The sequence below is a fragment of the Gymnodraco acuticeps genome, unplaced genomic scaffold (assembly GCF_902827175.1).
Source record: "Gymnodraco acuticeps unplaced genomic scaffold, fGymAcu1.1, whole genome shotgun sequence".
In the NCBI taxonomy this organism is placed as follows: Eukaryota; Metazoa; Chordata; class Actinopteri; order Perciformes; family Bathydraconidae; genus Gymnodraco; species Gymnodraco acuticeps.
The window spans coordinates 559202-585568 of record NW_022990391.1 but is presented as its reverse complement, the minus strand read 5'-3'; the positions used below and the strand labels follow the sequence as shown (position 1 = coordinate 585568).

The following is a 26367-nucleotide window of genomic DNA, read 5'->3' as shown; positions in this document are numbered from 1 at the left end:
AGGTCTCCCTTGAAAAAGAGATCAATGATCTCAATGGGATTCACCTGCATAAATAAAGGTTTGAAATGAAATGAAAGAAGAATGTTCCATTTCCAAAAATCCAAATGGTTGAATGTTCTTTTTCACTGACCAAACCTAGTTTCAAATGTTACAAATAAAATATGGATTAAGAGTAGGCTAACATTAGTGTACTTTAGTGTACCTGCATATGTGGATGTAGAGCAAAGAGGGAGGACGCAAAAATCAAACAAGAGTCAAACCATGGCATGAAAAAAGATTGGAAATACAAGCATATTCTTTAAAAAAATAAGAAGGGGGGTAACACAAACACGTAGAAATAAAAGCAATTTGTGTAATATATACACCTACAACAAAGACACAAAGAGGTAAAACAGTACATTACAGGCAGTGTAATAGAGCAGGGCTGGGTTTATTCCATTTCTTCACCAACACCTTCAGAATGTAGTCCTATTCCTACCATCGCGTCTAGTTTTAATCAGTTTCAAACTCAAATACGGGTAGTGCTACAGGGACATCTGTGTGATCGGTTCACTTTCACTTCATCCCCTGTTAACAGCCACTGCCTGCAGTCCTTTTTCACCAATACATCCTTTTCAGTTTGTTGTTGTTGTATATGATAACATTACTTCTCATTAGTTAGTCACTGTTTCAATGTATTTATGAAAGCAGATCCTGACACTGTTCATTGTCTGTTACTTGAAGTATTTAAATGAACAGAGATAGTAGTTAATGGGGCTCTTAAAGCCCACCTAAAAAGGAATCCAGGTTTGACAGCTTTTAAATAATCTTCGGAAGGAAGACATATTTAGGATCACCATACAGAAAAAAACCAATACTTTTACTATGTTAAGAGTGGATAAATATATAAATTAAAGCTGATCTTACTCATCACTCCTAAAAAGTCCTACAGATACACTAGCATTGACTGACAAATCCTGTACCTAATACCATACATATTTATAGAGATACTGTCGGCAGGGCCAAAGATGAAAAACATATTTTCTGCTCGTGGATTGAACCTGTAGTTCTTACATTTTATAAGGAACAGGGATTTACACTGCATTGGTTAGAGTTAAGCAACACATTTCCCTTTCATCAAGCCTTTAAAGCTTTTTGTTGGAACTAAAGGTCATTTAGTCTTGGTGCTGTATTAGATGCAGCGCATTGCAGGCATTGAAAGGTGTCTCTAATATTTAGTTCAACAAGATCTGACATTAAAACTGAATTTAAATGTGGAACTCCCTAAGAATGTTGAAAAAGTTGTAATAACATATCAGAAATAACGGAGAAGGAATGCAAAGATTTTCAAACTCTATTTCTAATTTGAAGGAGTGAAATGACGAAACTGAGCCCGGGCTCTACTTTGCTCTGCCTCGTCCCGCACTGTGGGACCCCGCTGGGGGGCTCATTCAGCATTACTATTTGAAGAAGCTGTAGACAAATGAACCGAGTATCAAGGCCAGAATCACACAGCAGCAGAAGATCATCATTTGTTTCTGGAGAAAAGTAAACAGAGAAGGAAAAGAAGATGTTGTGCATTGCTCAGTAAATGCATTTATGTCATGTAGGAACAAAAATTCAAAGAAATGAAAAGTCAACAGTGAAGTAAACAGACAATGTTTCATCAGGCCAGTAAAGCCATGTGACTGCTCCATCAGTCTCAACTTACCCTGCGGGCCTCCTGCTGGAATTTGGCTGCCTTTTTGGTATCGGCCACTGCCCTCTCTACAAAGCCCACCGACTGGTCCATGTTGCTCTCAATTCTGTCAATCATACCCCCCTAGAGAAGGGCAGGATAATGAGACATAATTCTTTGTCAATTTTTCTTTTTTTCAGAAGCGAGATGGTAACTTAAGTGAGCATGCTGTGAAGGTGGACATCTTCAGCTTTTCCTGCGTTCCTTCAAATATCTGATCAGTTATATCATCTAACACAGCGACTGACAGCTGGAAGAACATGAGAGACTTTAATGTACAACAGTGACAAACAATATATGACATCTTTACTTTAACTCTTTACTTTAAAAACACTCTTTCTACTCAGATACACCAATATGAAACAAAACCTGCCTCCATATTACATTTTCCTCATACTCTTAAACACATTTCTCCAATCAGAAGTGGCAACAGTTAGTACGTTAGCAAAACTGCTTTTGGTAGCAATGTTGCTTGTACAGTATATGAACAAGTAGATCTATCATTTTGTTCATAACATAAGGTCAGAAGTGATCTGTTTCTACCTTATTACCATTTGTCTCACTGGACACCCTCTGGTTAGTTACACTGGTATAGCCTACAGTCCAGTCTTCCATCACATTGGTTTATTATTGTGAATCAAGCTGGTTTTTAGAAATCATATGATCAATGAAGAATATTAAGTAGTTTGGTGAAAGGCAACACATAAGTGATTGCTGCGTGTGTGCGTTTATACCTGATTCTCCACCAGCATGGCAATATCCACAAACATGTCATGGAGCTCCTTGATGCTGCTCTCCAGCCTCATGATGTCTTTGTGACGGGCCTCAATTTCATTCAGGGCTTGCTGGGTGATCTTAGATTCCATGATCTGGGGGGGGGGGGGGTCACACAGACAGATACAATAATGTCAGCAGAGGAGTGAAAACACATTAAAAGATAAATACTTTTTTATTGCAAGAAGGTTTTATTGCAGCAATAGGGGAGGGGGGATCACGGCCTGAAAATAATATTAATTAATATATTTTGTACGCAACAAAATACATTTTATCACTTTCTTTAATAAATAATCTACATTTCGCCATCTGCAAGTACACTGTAGAATTATGGTACAAGTAGCATGCTACCTGTTGACAGTACCGTAGTTCACACCACACCACGGTACAGTACATTATACTTTGGTTCTGTATACCATAGTAACCAGTATAGTATGCAATATGGAACATGCACCATGGTGCTGTCAAATATAGCCAGGTGCCATGTTATGGTACTATTAAAAAATACCATGGTATAAGCACTAAGGCAATGTCCATGCTTCTGTAACATGGCACTTTGTAACATACCTACTAATGTAAAATACCATTTTTTACATGAAATAACGGACTGAGGTATGATCTTGGAGAATCTTAATTCATTGTTGATTGACGATACATTAATAGAGTGACTTAGCTGTGAGTGTGTTATTTGAACTGTGTGTGTGCATGTTCAACATATTGAGACACACAGACTGTCTCACCCCGGCACTGAACACAGCCGAGTTTCCTCCCTCCAGCATGGCCTCCAGTTCTTCGTCAGTCGTTGCTGTCCCCGCTGTGATTAACAGGAAGACAGTTGAACAAGTGTTTCACACACAAACCTGTTAACACCTGACAGCAATACACCAGGACGAGCATAGGCGGCGCGTGAGGCTCAGGTTTGGGAAGGCTAAATAACTTTTGTTACCTGACGCTGCCCGCCTCCGGCGTCAATAGATAAGATATCAACCGAGATCAACTCTCAGTGAAAGCACCGCCTGCTGACCAATCAGAGCTCAGTGTGCACATTTAAATCTATCAAGTCATATTACAGGATAAAGGAAATACAGAAAAACAGCCGTATGCAGGAAAGACGCCGACGTGTCGCACTTATCATTCATATCACATCATCAATCAGATCATCGATCATATAATATCATAATATATCATATATTTCCTTATCTGAGTCAGCTTCTCCAGCCGTATCTGGCCGTGCAACACTCACAGTGTCACATAGCCTACTGTATGCAGAAGTATTTTTAAGCAACACATTAAGTTGACGAAACACTCAACTCAAATGTAATTATGTTAATTATTAAGTCAGATCACTCGTGTCTTAGATGAGACAGTGATATCATAAACCTGTTAATGTAGCCTACACATTCAAACACTTGGTAGTTTATTTATTTTTTAACCAGCTGTTCTGTATTCACCTTGCAGCTGCAACTACACTGAACAAAAATATAAATGCAACACTTTTGTTTTTGCTCCCATTTTTCATGAGATGAACTCAAAGATCTAAAACATTTTCTATATACACAAAATAACCATTTCTCTCAAATATTGTTCACAAATCTGAAAAAATCTGTGATAGTGAGCACTTCTCCTTTGCCGAGATAATCCATCCCACCTCACAGGTGTGGCATATCAAGATGCTGATTAGACAGCATGATTATTGCACAGGTGTGCCTTAGGCTGGCCACAATAAAAGGCCACTCTGAAACGTGCATTTTTGCTTTATTGTGGGGGTCCGGGGGGGTCTGAAAATCAGTCAGTATCTGGTGTGAGGGGTAGGGGTAGGGTTAGGGTAATGTTGTGAATCGAGTGGCCCATGGTGGTGGTGGGGTTATGGTATGGGCAGGCGTATGTTATGGACGATGAACACAGGCCACCCGATTCACAACATTACCCTAACCATATGATTTGATTGGCTGACGCTTCCGTCGAAGCTTCAAAAGTTGAACATTGCTCAACTGTCTGCGTCGTGTTACGGCCGTGTTACGGCCGTGTTACGGCTGCTGTGCGTTCGCAACAATCGCGGCCACTCTAGTCAATAGCCACTCTACTTTTCCCCGTATTTTTCCCCTTATGTTTTGCGTTCACACCAAAAAGAGTACTTAGTGCCGGGAACTTTTACCCCCATTTTCAGTCCCTGCTAGAAAAGTGATACTATCCTGGGGGAAAAAGGGCCCCAGTTCTGATTGGCTGGGCGAATTGCAAACCACGCCCCGTAAAACTCTGAAAAGTTTTGTGAAGCCGCCATTGTATTTGTGGCAATAGGCGCGTTCACACCGCAGTACTTTTCCCACTTTAGTTCCGATATAGTTCCGAAATGTTGCGTTCACACCAAAAAGAGCCGGAACTAAAATGAGTTAATGAGAACCTTTTCACCCCCTTTTCAGTCCCTGCTAGAGAGCAGGGACTTTTGTGGGAGAAAAAGGTTTCTATGTCTGATTGGCTGGGCGGATTGCAAACCACGCCCCGTCAAACTCCCAAAAAGTTTTGGAGCGGTGGAGATGAGGAGGTGTCGGCGTTCTGGTGATTTACTCGGAAGGCTTCAGTGGAAGCTGCTGGGAGTGCCAGCAGCTTCTACTGAAGCCAGTCCCCAACTCCGGGGACTTCCGGCCGGGGACTCCGGGTGGCAGTATACGCCGTGAAGTTGTTTGCAGCCTGCCAGTAAACCCAAAGCAGAAGAAGACGAAGTGACGTCAGCGGCTAATTTGCGTAATCTTCCCTCAGGGAAAAGTACTCCGGTGTGAACGCGATTGGTACTGAGTGCCTTGGGTTAATAAGTGCCGGGGCACTAAGTGCCGACACTAAGTACTGCAAAGTACGCGATGTGAACGTGGCTAATGGGTGCTATTCCACCAGACGCACCGCGTTACGGCTCAGAAGCGTCCATGAAGCGTCTCGGCGCTGGACTCCGCTCAAAATAGAATTCAAGTCTATTTTTCGACGCGAGGCGATGCAGAGGCGCCGGACAGGAAGTGGACCGGTCAGAGCATCCAGTCAATCCCCAAAATAAATGCCAGCGTTCTCCTCCGGTTTACAGGCACTGTGTAAATTATATATTGTAGTGCCGAGAGACGGGAGTCGGAGGCGGGGTATCAAAGTTACAAGCTCTACTTTTATTTAGCATCTGAACACACATGTAAACAACTTCATGCCCGGGAAGCGAAGACCGGCGGAAACAGGAAGTCCGGCTCACTCAAATGTCCGTGCGGAACAATACCCCAACCCATAGATCCGTGGGTGAATAATGTCAATCACCACACAAGCCCCCCCAGTATTCACCCATAGTCAAAATCCTCGTGCCTGGGAGGAAGTACCACCCGACCCCGGCGCGTACGGACCACAGGGGCCGAGGCGGGCGGGGCCACAGGCGAGGGCAGGGGCGCCAACGAGGGCATCCCCACAGGGGGCGGGGGGCGGGCCATGGGAGGGCGGCCCCGACGTGGGGGCAGGGCCAACTACAACGGCCTGGAAATGTCCACGTGAGCAGGCTAAATCCGATCAACGGACACAGTCTCAGGCCTGCCACCAACGTCCACCACCAGGCTCTTGTCCCTGTGACGTATGACCCTGAACGGACCGTCGTAAGGGGGCCGCAGGGGACCGCGGTGGGCGTCGTGGCGAATAAAAACGAAATCGGCCGACCGTAATCCGGGGGACACCCGGAAAGATGGGTTGCTGTGCTGCGACGTGGGGACGGGCGTGAATGTCCCGGCGGTCTCCAGCAGGGAGGAGCGCTGCCCGGCTGCAGACCAGGGCACAGTGGCGGTGGGAATGAATTCTCCAGGGACCCGTAGCGTCTGACCATAGACGAGCTCCGCCGACGAGGACTGCAGGTCTTCTTTGGGGGCACACCTGAGGCCGAGCATAACCCACGGGAGCTTATCCACCCAGTTGCCGTCTATCAAGCCGGCACGCAGTGACGCCTTCATGGACCGGTGAAACCGCTCACACAATCCGTTAGCCTGGGGGTGATATGCAGTGGTGCGGTGCAGCTTGACCCCCAAACCCACAGCAACAGCGTTCCACAGCTCCGAGGTGAACTGAGAACCGCGGTCAGAGGAGAGGTCAGACGGGGTCCCGAATCGCGCCACCCACGTGCCGATGAAAGCGCGGGCGACGTCGGAAGCTGATGTTGAGGCGAGGGGAACGGCCTCGGGCCAGCGGGTCGTCCTGTCCACCATCGTAAACAGGTAAGTGAAACCGTGAGAGGGGGGAAGCGGACCTACGAGGTCAACATTGACATGGTCAAACCTCCTCTCAGGAACCGCAAAAAGTTCAAAAGGAGCCCTAGTATGGCGGTGGACTTTGGCCCGTTGACAGGCCACGCACGAGTCGACCCAGGACCTCACGTCCTTCTTAAGCCCCTGCCACACGAACTTCTGTGACAACAACTTCACGGGCGGCTTCCTACCGGGGTGGGAAAGATTGTGAACCGCCTCAAAAACGGGTCGACGCCAGTCCGCAGGGACCAGCGGTCGAGGCTGGCCCGTGGAGACGTCACACCACAGCTTTGCGCCAGAGTCACCGACCGTGACCTCCTCCAGGCGTAATCCCGTGACCGAGGCCTTGAGGGTCTGGACCCCGTGGTCAGAGGCCTGGTCAGCGCCCATGCGGAGGTAATCGAGGCCCAGCTGCACAGCTCCGATGACCGCTCTGGAGAGGCAGTCCGCGACCACGTTAGCCTTGCCAGCGATGTGTCGTATGTCCATGGTGTACTCGGAGATGTACGAAAGCTGGCGTTGCTGTCGGGCGGACCACGGCTCAGCCACCTTGGACATGCAGAAGGTCAGTGGCTTGTGATCCACGAACGCCGCAAACTCCCGGCCTTCCAGCAGGAAACGGAAGTGGCGAACCGCCAAATAGAGACCAAGGAGTTCTCTGTCGAAAGCGCTGTACTTGCGCTCCCTGGGAGTCAACTGGCGACTGAAAAAGGCGAGCGGTTGCCAGGCGCCGTCGACCCATTGTTCATGCACCGCGCCCACTGCGTAGTCAGACGCGTCGGTGGTGATAGCGATGGGGGCCCTGTGTGACGGGTGAGCCAACATGGCGGCTTCGCTCAGGGCGGCTTTGGTGGCGTTGAAAGCGACCTCCCTTTCAGCCGTCCAGTCTATGGCCTGGCCGGGGGATTTGTCCCTGAGGGCCTCGTACAGCGGGCGCATGGTGTGGGCCGCCCGGCGGATGAACCGGTGATAAAACGTCACCATCCCGAGGAACTCTCGGAGCACCCGAGCTGTAGGCGGTCGTGGAAAGGCAGACACGGCCTCCACTTTCGACGGGAGGGGGGCGGCCCCGTCCTTGCTGATGAGGTGCCCGAGGAAATGGATGGAGGACAACCCGAACTGACACTTCGCCGGGTTGATAATCAGGCCGTGTTGGTTGAGCCTCGCGAAAAGGATCCAGAGATGTGCCTGGTGCTCTTCGGAGGAGGAGCTGGCGACCAGGATGTCGTCTAAATAGACGAAGATGAATGGCATGTCTCTGAGCGCTGAATCCATCAGCCGCTGAAAGGACTGAGCTGCGTTCTTAAGTCCAAACGGCATACGCAGGAACTCGAAAAGCCCAAACGGCGTAATTACTGCAGTTTTGGGGACGTCCGAGGGGTGCACCGGAACCTGGTGGTAGCCCCGCACCAGATCCACCTTGGAGAAAACCAGCTTGCCCGCCAGGTGTGCAGAGAAGTCCTGGATGTGAGGGACCGGGTAGCGGTCTGGCGTAGTGGCGTAGTTAAGGCGGCGGTAGTCACCACACGGTCGCCAGCCACCGGCTGATTTAGGGACCATGTGAAGCGGCGAAGCCCAAGGGCTGTCTGAGCGGCGGATGATGCCCAGACGCTCCATGTTGACGAACTCTGACTTGGCGACTGCCAGCATGTCAGGGTTGAGCCGCCGGGCCCTAGCGTAGACAGGGGGGCCTTCAGTGTCAATGTGGTGCTCTACCCCATGTTTGGTAGTGGCAGCGGAAAAGGTGGGCTGCGTCAAGTCGGCAAACTCACTGAGAAGGTGCTGGAACTTGTCGCCCTGTGAGAGTGAGCTGGAGAGCCCGCTGAATGACGCCTCGCCGCGGGTACACGTGAACGAGGCAAACATCAGTGCGTCCACCAGGCGGCTGTTCTTGACGTCCACCAGCAGTCCGTGAGCGCACAGGAAGTCTGCGCCGAGGAGAGCGAAGGAGATGTCAGCCGTGACGAAATCCCACTTAAACCGCTGACCCTCGAAGCACAGGTCCACTGTCTTTGTGCCATAGGTGCGAATAGGGGTGTCGTTAGCGGACGTTAAAGGTGGGCCGTGGCCTCCACCGGCAGCGTCCTCCACGGTAGCCGGCAGGACGCTTCGCTGGGCTCCTGTGTCACAAAGGAGTCTGCGACCAGAGAGGGTGTCCCTGATGAACAGGAGCCGGTTGGATGTGCCCACGCTCGCGCGAGCGCAGGCCTTGGCGTTTCCCGTTACCTTGTAGGTGCAGGAAGGACGGCACATCTTCGCTTTCGCCCCATAGCGTGCATGATAATAGCACAGGCCAGGGCTGGAGTTGCTGACGTCGGCCCCGGAGCTTCTGCTAGGTGGCATGCCTGTACCAGGGAAGGTGCCGCTGCGTGTCGGGGCCAGCACCTCCGGGGCAAAACGCTGGGTTGCCAGGAAGAACCGGTCAGCTTCTTCGGCCAAAGCGCGGGGCTCAGTAATAGCCGTGTTAGCGAGCGCTGTCTGTACATGCGGCGGCATGTGCCGAAGAAACAGTTCTATGAACAAAAAATTAGGTTCTTCCGTACCCAGCAGGCTGAGCATCATCTCCATGTGGTCAGAAGGCTTGTTGTCCCCCAGGCTATGAATAGCGAGCAGGCGTCGGGCCCGTTCCGACCGTGACAGCTCGAAAGTCTTTAGCAGGAAAGTCTTGAACGCTGCATATTTATCCTGGGCAGGAGGAGATGTAATAAAGCCCACCGTCCGGGTCGCAGTGGAGCTCCCCAGCGCCGAAACGACGTGAAAATAGCGTGCTGCGTCGTCAGTCACTCCGCGGAGGGCGAACTGAGCCTCCGCCTGAGCGAACCATGCAGCTGCAGATGTCTCCCAAAACTCCGGCAGTTTGAAAAAAACGGCGTTACTTGCCATGCTCGGTTCAGTCTCGGATCCTTCAACAAGACTTATGTCGGGGTCACCAATGTAGTGCCGAGAGACGGGAGTCGGAGGCGGGGTATCAAAGTTACAAGCTCTACTTTTATTTAGCATCTGAACACACATGTAAACAACTTCATGCCCGGGAAGCGAAGACCGGCGGAAACAGGAAGTCCGGCTCACTCAAATGTCCGTGCGGAACAATACCCCAACCCATAGATCCGTGGGTGAATAATGTCAATCACCACAATATTTAGAATAATTATGATGAGGAATGCATTTCTTTACCACTAAAATACAGCAACACATCTTTGATTCATGTCGTTTATAACTGGACTATTACAATTATTATTAACTTTGTCTGTACAAAGTAGCCTGTCCAGGAAATATGCCCAAATCAACAAAAACTGCGAGCCGACAGGCAAGACGCTCCGCTTCTGAAATGCTTCTGAAACGCGCCCGGTAGGGTATGACGCCGGAGGAGGCCGGACCAAAACCGCGGCGCAGCCGTAACGCGACGCAGACGGACCCGGTGGAATCTAGGGGTTACACTGAGGCCAACATGCCTCTGAATCATGGGCGTCGCAGCCATTATATGAGGGTGGGACAAGTCCCCCCCACTTTTTGAAATGATTAGTTTAGACCCCCCCACTTCTACCATGTGGAAAGTCCGTGAATCGGTCTCTCCACTCGCCGCACTTTGTAGAGCGCTGTGTCAGTGCTTCACTATCAAATCCATTCCACTTGCTTATTGAGAGAATGCCCAAATCAATGAAACGCCGTACCATGTTTTCCCTGCTACTTTGTACCAAGGCAGATTCTCCCATAGCGCACATGTTCAAGGAGTGTTGCCGTAGTTGGACAGCTCAGATCTGTTGTATGAAGCGATGCCGGTAGTGGAGGTAAGGCACACACACCAAGTGTTCAGGACATTGTTAATACAGCGAAAACCAAAGCTGACGATCTCTTGGTTTGATATGTTTTCTCCCCCAGACAACATGGACATAAGAACATTTGTTTCAAAGAATAGGAAAGTAAGTCTTCAGCTGGTAGCAGTTAATCAGTTAACAGTGATGGCGGCGGCGGCAAAAGCGTCTCACTTCTGGAGAGGAGTTTCGTCTTTATGTCATGATAGAGAGATACAAATACTGAATCGTTTAGATGAGAAAAGGCATCGAAATGCCAGGTTGCTAGTATTTATCATGTAAACAGGGAACATGAATAACCCGATCTCTCTGTGCTCATGTAAACACCATAATGTCCATGTAGAGACGCAGTCAGTGTGTTTTACTGGGGCCTCAGTTCGATAAGAGATTATTTTCTGAGTTCTTTAACTTCGGTACTCTCTCTCAAAATGGTAATGTGCATTATGTTTTAATTATACTTCTTATCATTCAGAAGCTTTTTGTGTGTGTTTATGTTTTACTGAGTGCTTATAGGCAATTTCCATCCCAGTATTCAGTTAACTATTTATTTTCTGTGCACATTACATAGACTAGCTAATATTCTACCTACTGCTTGGGGCTTTGAGTCTTCAAAATGTCCAAGACTTATTTTAGAGTCAGTTGTATTTACATTCAGTATGACTTGTTATGATTCAATGTGAAAGAGTATACGGCTCAGTAAATAATGATCACTTCACCACCTCTCTTGACATCTAGGCGCGTGAGAGTGAGTCAGAGGCAGAACACAGGGACAGTGGAGAGAGGTCCGTTGCTGAGGTGAGTGATGAAAGGGAAATGACAGTTTAGAGTCAATTGTGATGTGGACTCTCATCCCAGAATGTTAAGGAAATCAGTGGGGATATTGAACAGGAAGCATTTCAGTCAAGGGGCATCATATGACCAATATAGACAGAAGAGCAACATTTATTTGAACATTTAAGTCAATGATACCATTCCTAGGTGAATTTAACTTAATCTGTATGGAGTCAGATCAGTCTCAATATTAATAAATGCTCACAGAAGGATTCACAAATGTATTTTGCGATTTATATATAAATGACTCTCCACAACAATATCTCTCAATGCACTCACAAATATTTATTGTTGTATATAAATGTACAAAAAATGGGCATTTAAACTGCTTTTTATTAATTCAAAGACGGCTCTGAATTAATAATCAAATATGTTTCCTTTATTTACTACTGGATGAAATTACAAAATGTACCCATCATTTTCCTCATGCTAGTATAGCCACAAAGAAGTATCAAACCACCTGTTAAAATGCACCAGAATACAGGAAATCTATTTTTCTTTTCGTGGGGGGGGATCCCCAAACCCCCCGTTAAAAATGTCCCCCCCACATTCAGGATGCTTCCTACCCCCATGCTCTGAATAATCAGATGAAATATACAATCAACACTAAACACATCATGTTTAAAGTGGACTGATAGTAAGGGTACCATGTGGACTTTCTGTTTCACAAGAGATGTTGTGAAGAGCATGCGTGCCAGATGAACATATACATATTTCTGCCATATCATCAAGAAAATCTTTTTTTTGGTAAGACTTCAGAGTCATGGAAAGCTCAGGAACTCCCCCACACTGTCAAATTGCTGTGTTCCTGACAATGCTTGAAACAAACAATGACACTGACAGGTCAAATAAAACGGTTTATTCTTGGTGCCAAATCCATGGCGGGGCTTTAGTGTCTGTAACACTCATATAATCTGAGTCCTAATGATACTACTATGATAATAATAATAATATTATACTATAATACTGACATGAACAGTGATCAGTGAACCCCTACTGCTGACAGTACCATTGTAAGGGGTCCATACAAGGTTGGAGTTATGTGGGAACCAATGGGAGCTGAGCTCCCATAAGGAGGGCACCTATGAAAGCAGTGAAATCATACATCTGTGGGGGTCGCTAATACATTACCAACAACCATTATTTTAATCACAAATAATGAATTTTAATGTAATGAGTATTATTTACGTTAACGAGGTAAATAGGCTAAAAGAAAAACATGTTTTCCAAAAGAACTACGCATCGTATTCTCTCTTGAATGACAATATGCCTGCACTTCACCTCCAAGGTACGCAATAAAATATTGGACCACGTAATTAGCAGTGAAGTCTTAGTGTAAATGGATTTACTGAACTCCAGCTCATTTGAGTCTCGATGATTGATCAATTTAAGAGTCATATTCAGACCTGACTATAACAGGTCACAGCTTCACCATTTTTCACAACTGTCCTACAAGTTGTTAACGCTCTTGTTCCAAACTATGTTGTGTAAGAAGTGGTTAGTGGCTGTCATTTTCATCTTCAAAGCAGATTTAATACTTTACTAACTGAGAACAAGCTGCAATGATTTGAATAAGCATATGGTAATATATAAGACATAAGATACACAATATACCTCACATAATGTCATTATGCTTGAAAAAAATAACTGTAATTCAGGAAAGTAACCAGAAGGCCAAGTCCTGTATAAAGGAGCAATAACATAATTATGTGACACTGAATGACTGTGACACATGGTGAACTTATGAAATCTGAATGTGTGCATGTAATGTAAAAAGTGATTGATAGATTCATGAAAGGCATATTCAAAACAATTAAAGTAATGTATTTTGGCCTGACTCGGAGGAGGAAGTCTTGATATCATGACTGTAACTCACTGATCTCCAGCTGCCGGGCGATCCGTCCTTTGCTCTTATCTCTGAAGTCCATCTGAGCCTCGTTGTATCGGGTCATCACCTCAACAAACTTCTTGGCCAGGATGGCATGCTGGGAACAGAGAATGCAAATGCCTTGTTAAATGACTTTAAAAGGGGAGTAAATATGTAATGGAAGTGACATAACACATAATTGTGTCCATGTTTATGTTTTCAGCTTCATACAATGATTTCAATGGGCCTTTTATTCAGTGCAAAGTAACAGAGGTAAAGACCAGGGGGGTATACTACGAAGCAGGATTTTTGCTTAGCCGGCTAAATTCAGGGGAAACTCCGGCTTTCCGGTCCTACGAAGCTGGTTCTCCATTTAGCAGGCTAGATCTCCATGGTAACTTATGCTTAGCGGCTAACCTGGTCGGGACCAGGGGGGTATACTACGAATCTAGTTCAACCTATCCTGGATACGTTTTGAGTTAGCCGGTTGACTTAATCCAAAACAAAGACGTTCTCGCTAAACTGTCCTACAACGCTGGCTATCAACTCGTTCACTCAAGCCAGCCGTGTCCTATCTAGTTAGGTGCGCGTTCACATAAAAGGGGTGGTATCTGGAGCATTCGACCAATCACAAACATGGAGAAGCATACTGACAGCGCAGCGTCATACTTCCTGAATGAAAAGTCAACTATAATATTAGTCAAATATGAAGAAGTTAAACTTTAAACATCCATGACTTAAACACTTTATCCAGGATCAAAGCCACAGAGCTGCACCTGCAAGGTGAATACAGCTGGTAACAGAACAAGTGTTTGAATGCGTACATTAACAGGTTTATGATATCACTGCCCCGTCTAAGACACCATCTGACTTTAATTACATTTGACTCGAGTGTTTCCTCAACTTAATGTGTTGCTTAAAATAATACTTCTGCATACAGTATGTGACACTGTGAGTGTTGCACGGCCAGATACGGCTCAGCTGACTCAGATCAGGAGATATGTGATGCATTATGATGTGATATGAATGATAATGGGACACATTGACGTCTGCACTCACAGTGCCGCGGACTGTAGGCTACGTAATGTTACTTTGATCCGGTTACTTATGTTGTGGCAGATATTTAAGTAAGCTTTCTTAACGCTAATGTTATAATAGTCAGATTGCTCTGAAGATGGGAGGTGATATTCTATTCATTTTCACGTTCACACAGTCGGTGATTTTGGCCGGCCGTCTTTCCTGTATTTCCTCCGCACACTGAGCTCTGATTGGTCAGCAGGCGTGGTGCTTTTGATGAGTTGATCTCTTATTCTGGAACCTATCCTGCTTCGGAGCACAGACTAGGTTCCAGGATAAATCACCATGGAGATCTAGCCCGCTAAAAAGTGAACCAGCTTCGTAGTACCGGAAATCCCAGAAGTTATCTTGCTAAACGAAAATCCTGCTTCGTAGTATACCCCCCAGGTTAGGTTGCAGGCTAAGAGCTCAACTCAGTGAAAGCACCGCCTGCTGACCAATCAGAGCTCAGTGTGCGGAGTTTAAAGCGATCAAGTCACATTACAGGAGAAAGGAAATACAGAAAAGCTGTCGTCGCAGGAAAGACGGCCGGCAAAAATCACCGACTGTGTGAACGTGAACATGAATAGAATATCACCTCCATCTTCAGAGCAATCTGACTATTATAACATTAGCGTTAAGAAAGCTTACTTAAATATCTGCCACAACATAAGTAACCGGATCAAAGTAACAGTATAGTCCGCGGCATATCACTTCATATCACATCATAAATCTCCTTATCTGAGTCAGCTGAGCCGTATCTGGCCGTGCAACACTCACAGTGTCACATACTGTATGCAGAAGTATTATTTTAAGCAACACATTAAGTTGACGAAACACTCGAGACAAATGTAATTAAAGTCAGATCCACTCGTGTTTTAGACGGGCAGTGATATCATAAACCTGTTAATGAACGCATTCAAACACTTGTTCTGTTACCAGCTGTATTCACCTTGCAGGTGCAGCTCTGTGGCTTTGATCCTGGATCAAGTGTTTAAGTCATGGATGTTTAAAGTTTAACTTCTTCATATGTCTAATATTATAGTTGACTTTTCATTCAGGAAGTATGACGCTGCGCTGTCAGTGCGCTTTTCCATGTTTGTGATTGGTCGAATGCTCCAGATACCACCCCTCTCATGTGAACGCGCACCTAACTAGATAGGAAATGACTGGCTTGAGTTAACGAGTTGATAACCAGCGTCGTAGTACCGTTTAGCGAGAGCGCGTATGTTTTGGATTAGGCCAACCGGCTAACTCAAACATATCCAGGTTAGGTTGATCCAGCTTCGTAGTACAGGCCCCAGGTCTCTGTGTCAGCTTCTACAGGAAGGTTGGGGGCTGAGAACTTCCAGAATCAATAAATATGTAAACCCAAACATTTCATGTGAGCTCCAGCTCTTTAAAAGGTAGAATTTTGATAAGTAAACTTAATTAAATAGTTATATCTTATAAAGTCTGACCTGTGATTTGCGTATCCTGACGTCAGCTGAGGCTTTTTCATCTGCTTTCTCAAGCTGGCCCTCAATACCTGATACACACACATACACACCACAACACACACACACACACAACACCCCCCCCCCCCCACACACACACACACACACACACACACACACACACACACACACACACACACACACACACACACACCACACACACACACACACACACACACACACACACACACACACACACACACACACACACACACACACACACACACACACAGGACAATGGCACAATTGCAAAAAGATGATTTCAATTGGATAACTTCCAGACATACGCAGAAGTGTGCAGATGTAAACACAAGATGAGACAAAACAGAAATATTTATGGATATAAGACATGTTTAGCATTTTACTCAACAAACACGTCGAATAAAGAATTACTTTTTTCTTCTCAACTCTACATCGGACATCTAGCTGTTAATGGAGTTACAGTTTTTCTCGGTTGCTAACACACTAAAATTCGACATAAAGCACAATTATTTTAACTGACACTCAAAGAGCAAAATATCGGCTCAAATCTCCAAAACTCTAAACACGTTTTCAGCTTTTCACACAATTTGCAAATCAACACGGCACTTTGTGCAAACCACTGCACACGTCTCTCCACGTGAGACACAGGAGTCTGACATAAAGCCACGTGTTAGCAGGTTGAAAACACTGATATTCAAAATGCCTCACACATGGCACAATGATCAAGAAACACGTTCCACCTGAGCAAACACCTGAGAGCATCATTGTTGGCTCATCAATCAGGATGTTAGCACTATGAAAAGACCACAGGTGAGAACTTTCTTACAGCAACAATAGAAGCAAGAGGAAGAGGAGAGGTAGAGGAAGAGCTGGAGGGAGAGGACGTGGACAAAGAAGAATACTCTCATGATATATCAGAGCGTATATCTGTTGTGTGAAACGTATTTACTTCATTACTGTAATTGAATTGTTGGCATGTTGCAGACTATAACTACAAACATCCTGCGCAATGTACTGTGGTAAAGTTACTTGTATGCAACACAGACACTGACCCACACTATATCTTTGTTGTTTATCTGAAGGACTGAGAAACAAAGAGGTGGAAGGCTAAGGATGTTCAATGAGGCAGGCAGCAGCAGCTACAAACTGGGTTTGGGCAAACAGTGCATCACACTTAGAGAGATCCGAAGCAGAGTAGCTATGTGCTGAGATGCTGCACAATGTTAGTTTTGAATAAAATGTGATTTCTTTCAACAACTCATTTGTATTTCTTCACTTACTGTATTTCTGTAAACTCAGCAATCTTTCTGTGCAGAACCCTCTCTGTACAGAGCACAGCCCAGAACAGATGAGAGTGCTTTAGAGTATGCTCAGCAGTGTGTAGCTGGGTGGTCAAACCATCTAGTGTTAAGAATGAAGTGTGTTATATCTGGTGCTAAAGTTTGCATTTGGAAAGTGTTTATGTAGTTTTTAGTGCAGTTCTTCACTTAGCAGGAGAAATGAGGAGTTTTGCACTTTGGGTCTGTGGTTTTGTGAATTATGTTTAGTGTTCTGAGAAACTGAGCAATTTAAAAGAAAATGTGTGTTAGCAATCGAGAAAAATTGTAATCCAATCAGTGAACAGGAAAAAAAAGAATACTGACTCTTCAGTTTGTTTCTTGCGTTGTTAGCCGACTTCTTGATCCCATTGGTGACGGCTTCAACTTCATCCTGTGTTTCTGAAATAGAGTGAGAGGCGAGGGAGTTCACAAACAGCAAGAAGTGTGTGTGTGTGCGTGTGTGTGTGTGTGTGTGTGTGTGTGTGTGTGTGTGTGTGTGTGTGTGTGTGTGTGTGTGTGTGTGTGTGTGTGTGTGTGTGTGTGTGTGTGTGTGTTTGTTACTCTGTTCAGATGAAGCAGCTGACAGGATGGCGGAGTAGAGTTTTTTGATTTCTGTGACACTCTCATCAATCTTGTCAATGCTGGCGCGGATATCTTCTATCTGAAAGAGATACAACATTAGCACAGAATACGTTCTCTTCTAGCAATGTGAGCAACAGACAGACACAAATTGAATACCTGAGCAAAGAAATCATCCATAAAAGCCTGATTCTCCACTGGAATCTCAACGTCATCGCTTCCTGCGTCACTCTTCTGTTAAACACACACACACACAAATTAGGAAGAGGGGAAAACTCCCAGGAAGCACAGAATAAATACAAATATTGATTGTACAGCAGCAAAAAAATCTTATATTCAACATCTTTAAAAATCCTGATACATTGATACATAGTCACCTCTAAATATTGATGTATTTCCTGTCTCGTTATAAACCGTCTAATCAGCAGTTTGACAGACACATGTGTACAGTGTGCCTCTGTGACGTCAGGCACACTCACACCCGCTGCTGCCTTCTGCACGCTCCAAACTAAAGAGTAAACTCATTTTAAATCCTCAGCCTTACAACACGCTTTAGGACTATAAGAATATTTACTCTAAAACATCAAAGTAATACATATTACAAGACGTGCTAGTTTGAGTCACCTTGTGTTTTCCTTCATGTTTCAAATATTCGGCTAGAACCTGCTTTAATATTATTTCTAAACGCGGTTTTCACATTTGCTTTTCTATTATTTTGTGCTAAATTGAACAAGTGGAAAATAAACTCATGAATAACAGACACAGCGACAGTACACACACACACACACACACACACACACACACACACACACACACACACACACACACACACACACACACACACACACACACACACACACACACACACACACACACACACACACACACACACACTGATTACAGCAGGAGGCCTGAGACCTGCAGCTCATCATACAGCCGGACATATTAACGCTTCCTACCTCCTTCAGCTGGGCCAGGCGGTCCTTCATCTTCAGAGCTCTGTGTTTAATTCACACTTTAACAAATAAATTAATATATAGATGGATAAAACCACTACCCCAAAGGTCTCGGACGACTATTCCTTCTCTAGCCTACAGGATGTCAAGATGGCATCCAAATTAGCCCAGTGGAAGTGATTAGCTGCTTCAGTGGATGCTGGAGAGTTGGCGGGAGGAGTTGTAAGAAGAGAACCGGCAGACACGGAGGAGAACCCGCAGTCATGGAGGAGTCAGAGGAAGGAGTGAGGAGAGTTATTCATGAGGAGAAGCTGCTGGTTGGTCTGGACGCTCCTCTCTCTCAGTATTTGTTGTCCACCTACCCTCAGGTCCACTAAGCCTCTATCCTCTAAGAACGGATTAGGACAACAGTGCAGGACGATAACACCCCCCCCACACACACACACACACACACACACCCCCCCCACACACACACATACACACACACACACACACACACACATACACACACACACACACACGTCTCCTAAACCTGCACAGTGTGTGTTCTTAAGCTTTTACTATTAATCCATACAATTGCTAAATGTAATAGATAATGAGTGACTGACTCATTTCATTCATGTCTTACTTACCTACTGTTTAAAACTATTCAAATGGGGGTGCTCTTATGAAAATATCAAATGTGTGACTGCAGGTGGTGTTTCTTTCTTTTCATGAGTTATATGTTAGGAGCCGCATGGCCGCTAGGGGGTGCTAGAGTGGCTTTGACTGAGTTGGAAAATCCTGCAATCAAATTCTTACTTAAATAAAAGTACAAAAGTATTATCTGCAGAATGTAGAAGAGTCATATTTGTGCATTGCCTTTGTGTGTATACATAATTATATATCTGACATGCCTAATATTGTTGCATCAAGTAGCATTTTACTGCTGCAGCCAAACAAAGTACTGATTGACTTTTTGTAAATTATTTGAATAATTTGACTCTTTTGTGACTTAAAGAGTTTGTCCACTATAGTTTGATTTTGAGATATGCATTTTGATAAAAGTAGCTGAAGCTGTTAAATAAATGTAGTGGAGTAAAATCGTATTATTTCCCTTTTAAATGTAGTGGAGTAGAATTATAAAGTACCATGAAATGGAAATACTAACAAAGTTAGCTTAACGACCAATAATACATTTGCTGTGGTTAAAAACTATTTTATTATGATAGAAAGAAATGCATTTCCTGCTGAAAATGTGTGCGAATGCTGTAAACGGTGTACATTTGTTGCTGAATTTAGCTGAAAATGCAGAAAAAGCTGAATATTTCATTAGCAAGCAGATCTCTCCCTTCACTGTCACATCACAAAGCCCGCCTCCAGTACTGCAGGATCTGCATTCTGATTGGCTAAAGCACTTATTTGTTGAAAACTCTGTGTAACGATTGGGCTGGAACTTGTGTGTTGTTAACCCTTTGTGAACTGGGATACATATGCGCTAAAAAAAAAAAAAAACACACAATTAAACTTCGATATGAACTGAGGAGGCATGAGACTGGGCAAAGAGCCGCATGCGGCTCGAGAGCCGCGGGTTGGCCACTCCTGTACTCAGTGCTGGAATTGGGCCGGTACTCACCGGTACGCAGTACCGGCACTTCTGGTTCTGACCCATGGAGTACCGGCACTTCTTGCTCAGTACCGGCATGCTGGCGGTACTCCGGTACTCATGCACCGTGCCAGTACTCAACACTCTCCCGCCGTTCTTATTATACATCCATATATATATATACAGCCGCCCGGTACTCAGTAGATGCGTCATGAGGTGCCGAACGGACATTCTCATCGCTCTAACCGCTGGAGTTTCACAGCGGCTGTCAGCTGTTTACTCCTGTCATTCAAACAGAACGTGCTGGAGAGGGGGCGGGGCTTATCTTCTCCATGTAAATACTGTGGTGGAAACGACTATGTCAAAATTAACCTATTTGATCGTGATTTAATAGTAATACACGTTTCAAAATAATAATAATAATAATAATGCCGAAGTAACAACATACTGAAAACTGTTAGTAAAACTATGTTTAATGCTTTACAATTTACATACCTAGATGCACGTGTGTTGTGTTTATGCAGTGCAACTCCCACCCAGTGGGTGGCTATGTAGAGTGATAGAACAGAGCAGGCACGCCCCCGAGAGAAGGAAAGCAAGTCACGTCACAAATTAGCATTTCTAAAATGTTAGCGTGGATTAATAAAAGTGCAAAAAGACAGCGGTTGTCGCCGGAAGAAACTTCAAATACAGAGAATGCTGTGCCTGTGTTGGAAATTGTGTCTGATGGGGAGCTTTCTTTGGTTGATCCTCCTGCTCCAAGTTCTAGTGCATTAGCATTAGCACTAGCTCCGCCGCCTCCTCCAGAGCCTCTAACGTTAGCTGCTGCTGGCGCAACTGCCACCACCAACACCGGGCAAAGCGATGCACCTGACTGCTGGACAACGGACCAGGTGCAATATTTTTGCAAGACCAATGCATGGCTCCTTCTTAAAGATAAGAAGCTAGGATGTCGGATATGCAGAGATGTCAAATATTTGGGAATACACACTGGACAAGGACTGAAACTGTCAACTGAATGGGGTGAGTGTGCAGTGTCTCATTTCGGTGTTGACAAGGGCAAACAACAAGCTAGCCTGAGAAAAAAAATCAAAGAACATAAAGAATCACAAGCCCATGTAAAAGCTGCTGACATCCTTACATCTGCTTCACGTGAAACTATTCAACATCAAGTGCAGTCTATGCATACATCTGAATTAGACACCACTATCAGAGTTTTTCGAACGGCATATAAAATTGGCAAACATAGCCGGCCATTCACAGACATGCCAATTGATTTGAATGTACAGAAACTGAATGGGCTGAACGTGGGCAGGGTTTTGCACTCCAATAAAACCTGTGGCGAAATCATCGACCACATAGCTCATGAGCTGAAGAAAAAAATGGCAAAAGACATTACAGAAAACCAAAGAAAACTCTGTGTTTTGGTCGATGAATCTACCACTATTAGTGGTAAAACGGTGCTTGTTGTGTGTCTACGCTCAGCATTAGCTGATGCTGAGCCCGAAACGTTTTTTTGGGAGCTGATCGAGTTGGATGGAACAACGGCTGATGACATCACAAAGGCGTTAATGGAGTGTCTTGGAAGAGATTTTAACGAGGACTTTTTAGGTCAGTGTTTCGTTTCTTTTGCATGTGATGGGGCTTCAGTCATGCTAGGGAAGAGAACAGGCGTTGCTACCCAGTTGTGTAGTAAATTCCCAAGCCTGTTTGTGTGGCACTGCTCCAATCATCGTCTAGAGCTGGCAGTTGGGGATGTGGTCAAGGAGGTCTCAGGGCTCAATCATTTCCAGATCTTTTTTGACAAACTCTATTCCTTGTTCCATGCCTCCCCCAAAAATCAGAGGCAGTTAGCGCAGTGTGCGCAAGCAGTCGGACAGCGTCTCCTGGTGATAGGGCGTGTTTTGTCCATCCGCTGGGTGGCTTCAAGTGAAAGGAGCGTCAGAGCAGTCTGGGAAAACTACCGAGTGCTTCATGATCACTTCACAAATGCTGCAAACGACACGAGCAGGGATTCCAGAGACAGAGCAAAGTACAAGGGCCTGGATGATGTGCTCACATCTGCAACGTTTGTCAGCAATCTGGGACTGATGTACGATGCGCTCACAGAGCTCAGCGACCTCTCTCGGCAACTCCAAAAAAGAGAGATGACACTGCCTACAGCAGATAGGCTCTTAACTCGAGAAATACGAGTTTTTGAATCCATGGTCACCATGCCTGGCCCACACATGACTACAGTTCATACAGCTCTAGCTGAGAAGTCCTTCAAGGGTGTTTGCCCTGCGTGAGAATGGCAGGCTTGTACAGATTCATGCAGGTCAGTTTTTCCGCAGTATGGTAGAGAATCTGAGACACAGAATGACTTCCACAACCTCCTCTCATGTCAGCACAAGAGAAATCCCATTACATGGCCGGGAGGCCCGGGAAAATCAGCTAATCCAGGACATGAAAGTTATCCATCCTGGAAGTTGGCCTGAAGAGGAGTTAGACGTACAGTATGGGGACGTAGAGGTGCTACGTTTGTGCGAAGTGCTGAAAGTGGACAGAAGAGAGACTGTTCAGGGCTTTCGCGAATACAAGGAAACCAGGGCATCCCGTACACCTGCTGCCATGGAGCCTCTACTGAAAGCAGTCCGAACCATCGCTGTCTCCACTAGTGAGTGTGAGCGGGCATTCAGCTACATGAACGATATCCTTACTGCAAAAAGGAATGCTCTCTCTGTCAGCCGACTGTCCAGCCTGGTTTTCATTAAATGTAATGGACCATCTCTAGGACAGTTCAATCCGGAACAGTATGTGAGGTCCTGGCTGGCAAAGGGAAGGAGAAGTGCTGATGAAAGAGCCTGTCCAGCTCCAGCCCCTGATACTGATGTCCCCAAGGCCTTCTGGAGCCTTTTCTAACAATGTGAAGTATATTGCAAAGCAGCTCACCCAGTGAGAAGACTTTTGGCATAATGTGCCGATTTGTACAGATCCTGGAGATAGAAGGACTTCAGACCAACCAGGGAGTTATCTGATCAGCTTGGTGTTCAATGTAACTCTTTACCATGGCTCAGACTTTGTTACTTGCAGTTACAGTTTCTCATTTTAGATTGTGCAAATTTTGCATTTGTTTTTACATGTTCTTTGTTCATGCTCTTTATCATTTTTCTGAGTTGGAAAGTTAGATTGCATCATAGTTTACTTTATACATATTTGTATTCTTCAGTGGTGAAGTATATTGCAAAGCAGCTCAGCCATGTGAGAAGACTTTTGGCACTTTTTCGTTTTTTCGTTTTCTGAGTTGGAAAGTTAGATTGCATTCAAAATGTACAGAAATACTTAATTTTGTTAAAGCTTTTTTATAAAAAATGCTTCTGACCAGAGCTTTGTTTCCTTGTCATTAATGTTGAACACCACCAGAGGGGCTCTCACCTGAAAGGTCTCTGCTTCATGTGTCTTCAGCAGAAGATCTAGACTTTGATTGCTATATTTTCAGTTAATATTGACCTTACTGAGCTTTAGCCATATCCGCTGCCTATCATAAAAAATGTTAAGTACAGTGAACCTTTCTAAAATATACAGTAGTAAAGAGACAAACCCACCAGCATTATAGTAGCCAAATTCTTGTTTGTGGGCTGTATATATAAAATTGACTTGAAAAAGTTGCTGATTTTAGAGTACTGGCACCTTTTTCATTCCAATTCAAGCACTGCCTGTACTGCAGCATCTCCAACGCTTTCGAGCGGTCTCGTATGAACGGACACGTTTCTGGTGCCTGTTGCGTGTGGACGGAAGACTTTTTTGATAACGATTGCGGTCTGTTTGCGTTATCGTCATTGTGTGGCCAGGGCTTTAGTGCCATGTTAGGGGGACATTACAGAGCTCAGGAGTCCGCCCTTTGAAGCTTGAAGAGCGGACAAAGAGAGGTGCATTTACTGGTGTGTTTCCCTGGATGATATAAATAGCTAAGTGCCATGTTAGGGAGACATTACGGAGCTCAGGAGTCAGCCCTTTGAGCAGGGGCGGCGGGTACTGTAGGCTAGGGAAGGCTAAGCCTTCCCAAATATGTTTGTCACTGCATCCTGGTAACATTTAAATATAATGTAGCCTATAATGTTTGTGTCTTTGACATTAGCGCTGCTATGCAGCCACCAGTAAACTGTACTACGAAGCCAGTTCAACATACCCTGGATATGTTTGAGTTATCTTAACTAATCCTAACAAACGAGATCTCGCTATGCGGTCCACGACGCTGGTTATCAACTCAGTAAATCAGGGTTTCTCAGTGGCTGAGAGCAAGTTCAAGAGGCGGGGCTATAAATATTTGACCAATCACAAACATGGACAAGCGTACTTTTGACAGCGCAGCGTCATACTTCATTAATGACAATGAAACTATAATATTAGACAAATATGAAGAAGTTAAACTTTAAACATCCATTATAAACACTTTATCCAGGATAAAAGCAACATAGCTGGTTACAAAATAAATAAACTACCGAGTGTTTGAATGCGTAGGCTACATTAACAGGTTTATGATATCACTGCCTCATCTAAGACACGAGTGATCTGACTTAATAATTAAATAATTAACATAATTACATTTGAGTTGAGTGTTTCGTCAACTTAATGTGTTGCTTAAAATAATACTTCTGCATACAGTATGTGACACTGTAAGTCTTGCACGGCCAGATACGGCTCGAGAAGCTGACTCAGATAAGGACATATATGATATATTATGATATTATATGATCGATGATGTGATTGATGATGTGATATGAATGATAAGTGCGACACGTCGGCGTCTTCCCTGCATACAGCAGTTGTTCTGTATTTCCTTTATCCTGTAATATGACTTGATAGATTTAAACTCTGCACACTGAGCTCTGATTGGTCAGCAGGCGGTGCTTCACTGAGAGTTGATCTCGGTTGATCTCTTATCTATTGATGCCGGAGGCAGGCAGTGTCAGGTAAACAAAGTTATTTAGCCTTCCCAAACCTGCCTCACGACGAGCCGCCTATGCCTTTGAGGCTTTGTTAACATTAATGCTTTTTTGCTTTGTTTGTGTTACTAAGATACTTTTTGATACACTTTGAAGTGTGCAACACTTTACAACTGGTAAAAATATTAAGTACTTTGTAAGGAATTGGGTTTCTTTAAAGGAAGTTTGTGATTTTTAGGGGTGGTTCAGAGACAATGCAGTTTTTCAGTTTCAAGGCTCTTATTGTCATCTGCACATTAGCTACAGTGTAGATACAGTATGTCAATGAAAAACAAAGGTCACAGGCTCCTCCAACAGTGCAACATATATACCAAGGTACTGTAAAATACACTTTTATGTATGCAAAAAGTTAAAACTAGAAAAATGAAATACTTTGTCTAAAATAGATTTTCTTTAAGACTGTGACTCTTAAAGGCACTTTGTGATTTTAGTAAGACAATCCAGTTTTGTTAACATTAATGCTTTTTGCTTTTGTTTGTGTTACTAAGATACTTTTAGATACACTTTGAAGTGGGCAACACTTTACAACTAGTAGAATATGAAGTACTTTGTAAGGAATTTGGTTTCTTGGTAGAATATGAAGTACTTTGTAAGGAATTGGGTTTCTTTAAAGGCAGTTTGTGATTTTTAGGGCTGTTTCAGTGAGACAATGCAGTTATATTTCACACAGGCTCCGCCCTCTACTGGACTCTATGGGTACTACTCTCGATCATGCTGTGCGTGCTTTCACCTACTGAGTTTACGTAAACGTAGCCGGCCAATCGGGGCGAGCCTACCTGAATGCGCGCGCAGGCCCACAGTATATAAAGGCGGCTACACCCGCCGCCCGCTATTCTTTTTCTCTTCAGACGAGCTGACAACCGAAGAGTTAAACAAACGAAGATTAGAAGGAAAAATGGACTCACCATTACTGGAAGCTCGGCCATGCACCTGCCCTGGTTTGATCACGGGCGCCGGTCTCCACCACCTCTGCTTAGAGTGTTTGGGGGACCAGGATATGGCCGAGGCGGTGCCATTCACGTCGCCATTCCAGCGGGGCGGATGGCTCCGTTTGCCGTTGTCGGGCACTTCCGGGTCCGGTCCATGGAGGTCCACCGCCCTAGGTGATGACCATGGCGGCGGAGCGCAGCTGCTCCCAGCGGGCAGCAGGCTGCG

At 44.9% G+C, this 26367-nt stretch overlaps 1 protein-coding gene across 1 annotated transcript; it reads right to left on the bottom strand.

Moving 5' to 3' along the window:
- Window positions 1-634: 634 nt before the first annotated feature.
- On the bottom strand, window positions 635-26367 carry LOC117551554 (syntaxin-3-like). Its single transcript, XM_034224452.1, has 10 exons — window positions 26118-26367; window positions 17846-17920; window positions 17669-17768; window positions 17432-17506; window positions 15771-15838; window positions 13264-13372; window positions 3232-3305; window positions 2452-2586; window positions 1691-1801; window positions 635-1517 (listed from the first exon to the last, which is right to left on the bottom strand). Exons 1-10 carry the CDS (start codon window positions 26136-26138, stop codon window positions 1440-1442), a joined length of 846 nt encoding a protein of 281 aa, XP_034080343.1. The 5' UTR covers window positions 26139-26367; the 3' UTR covers window positions 635-1439.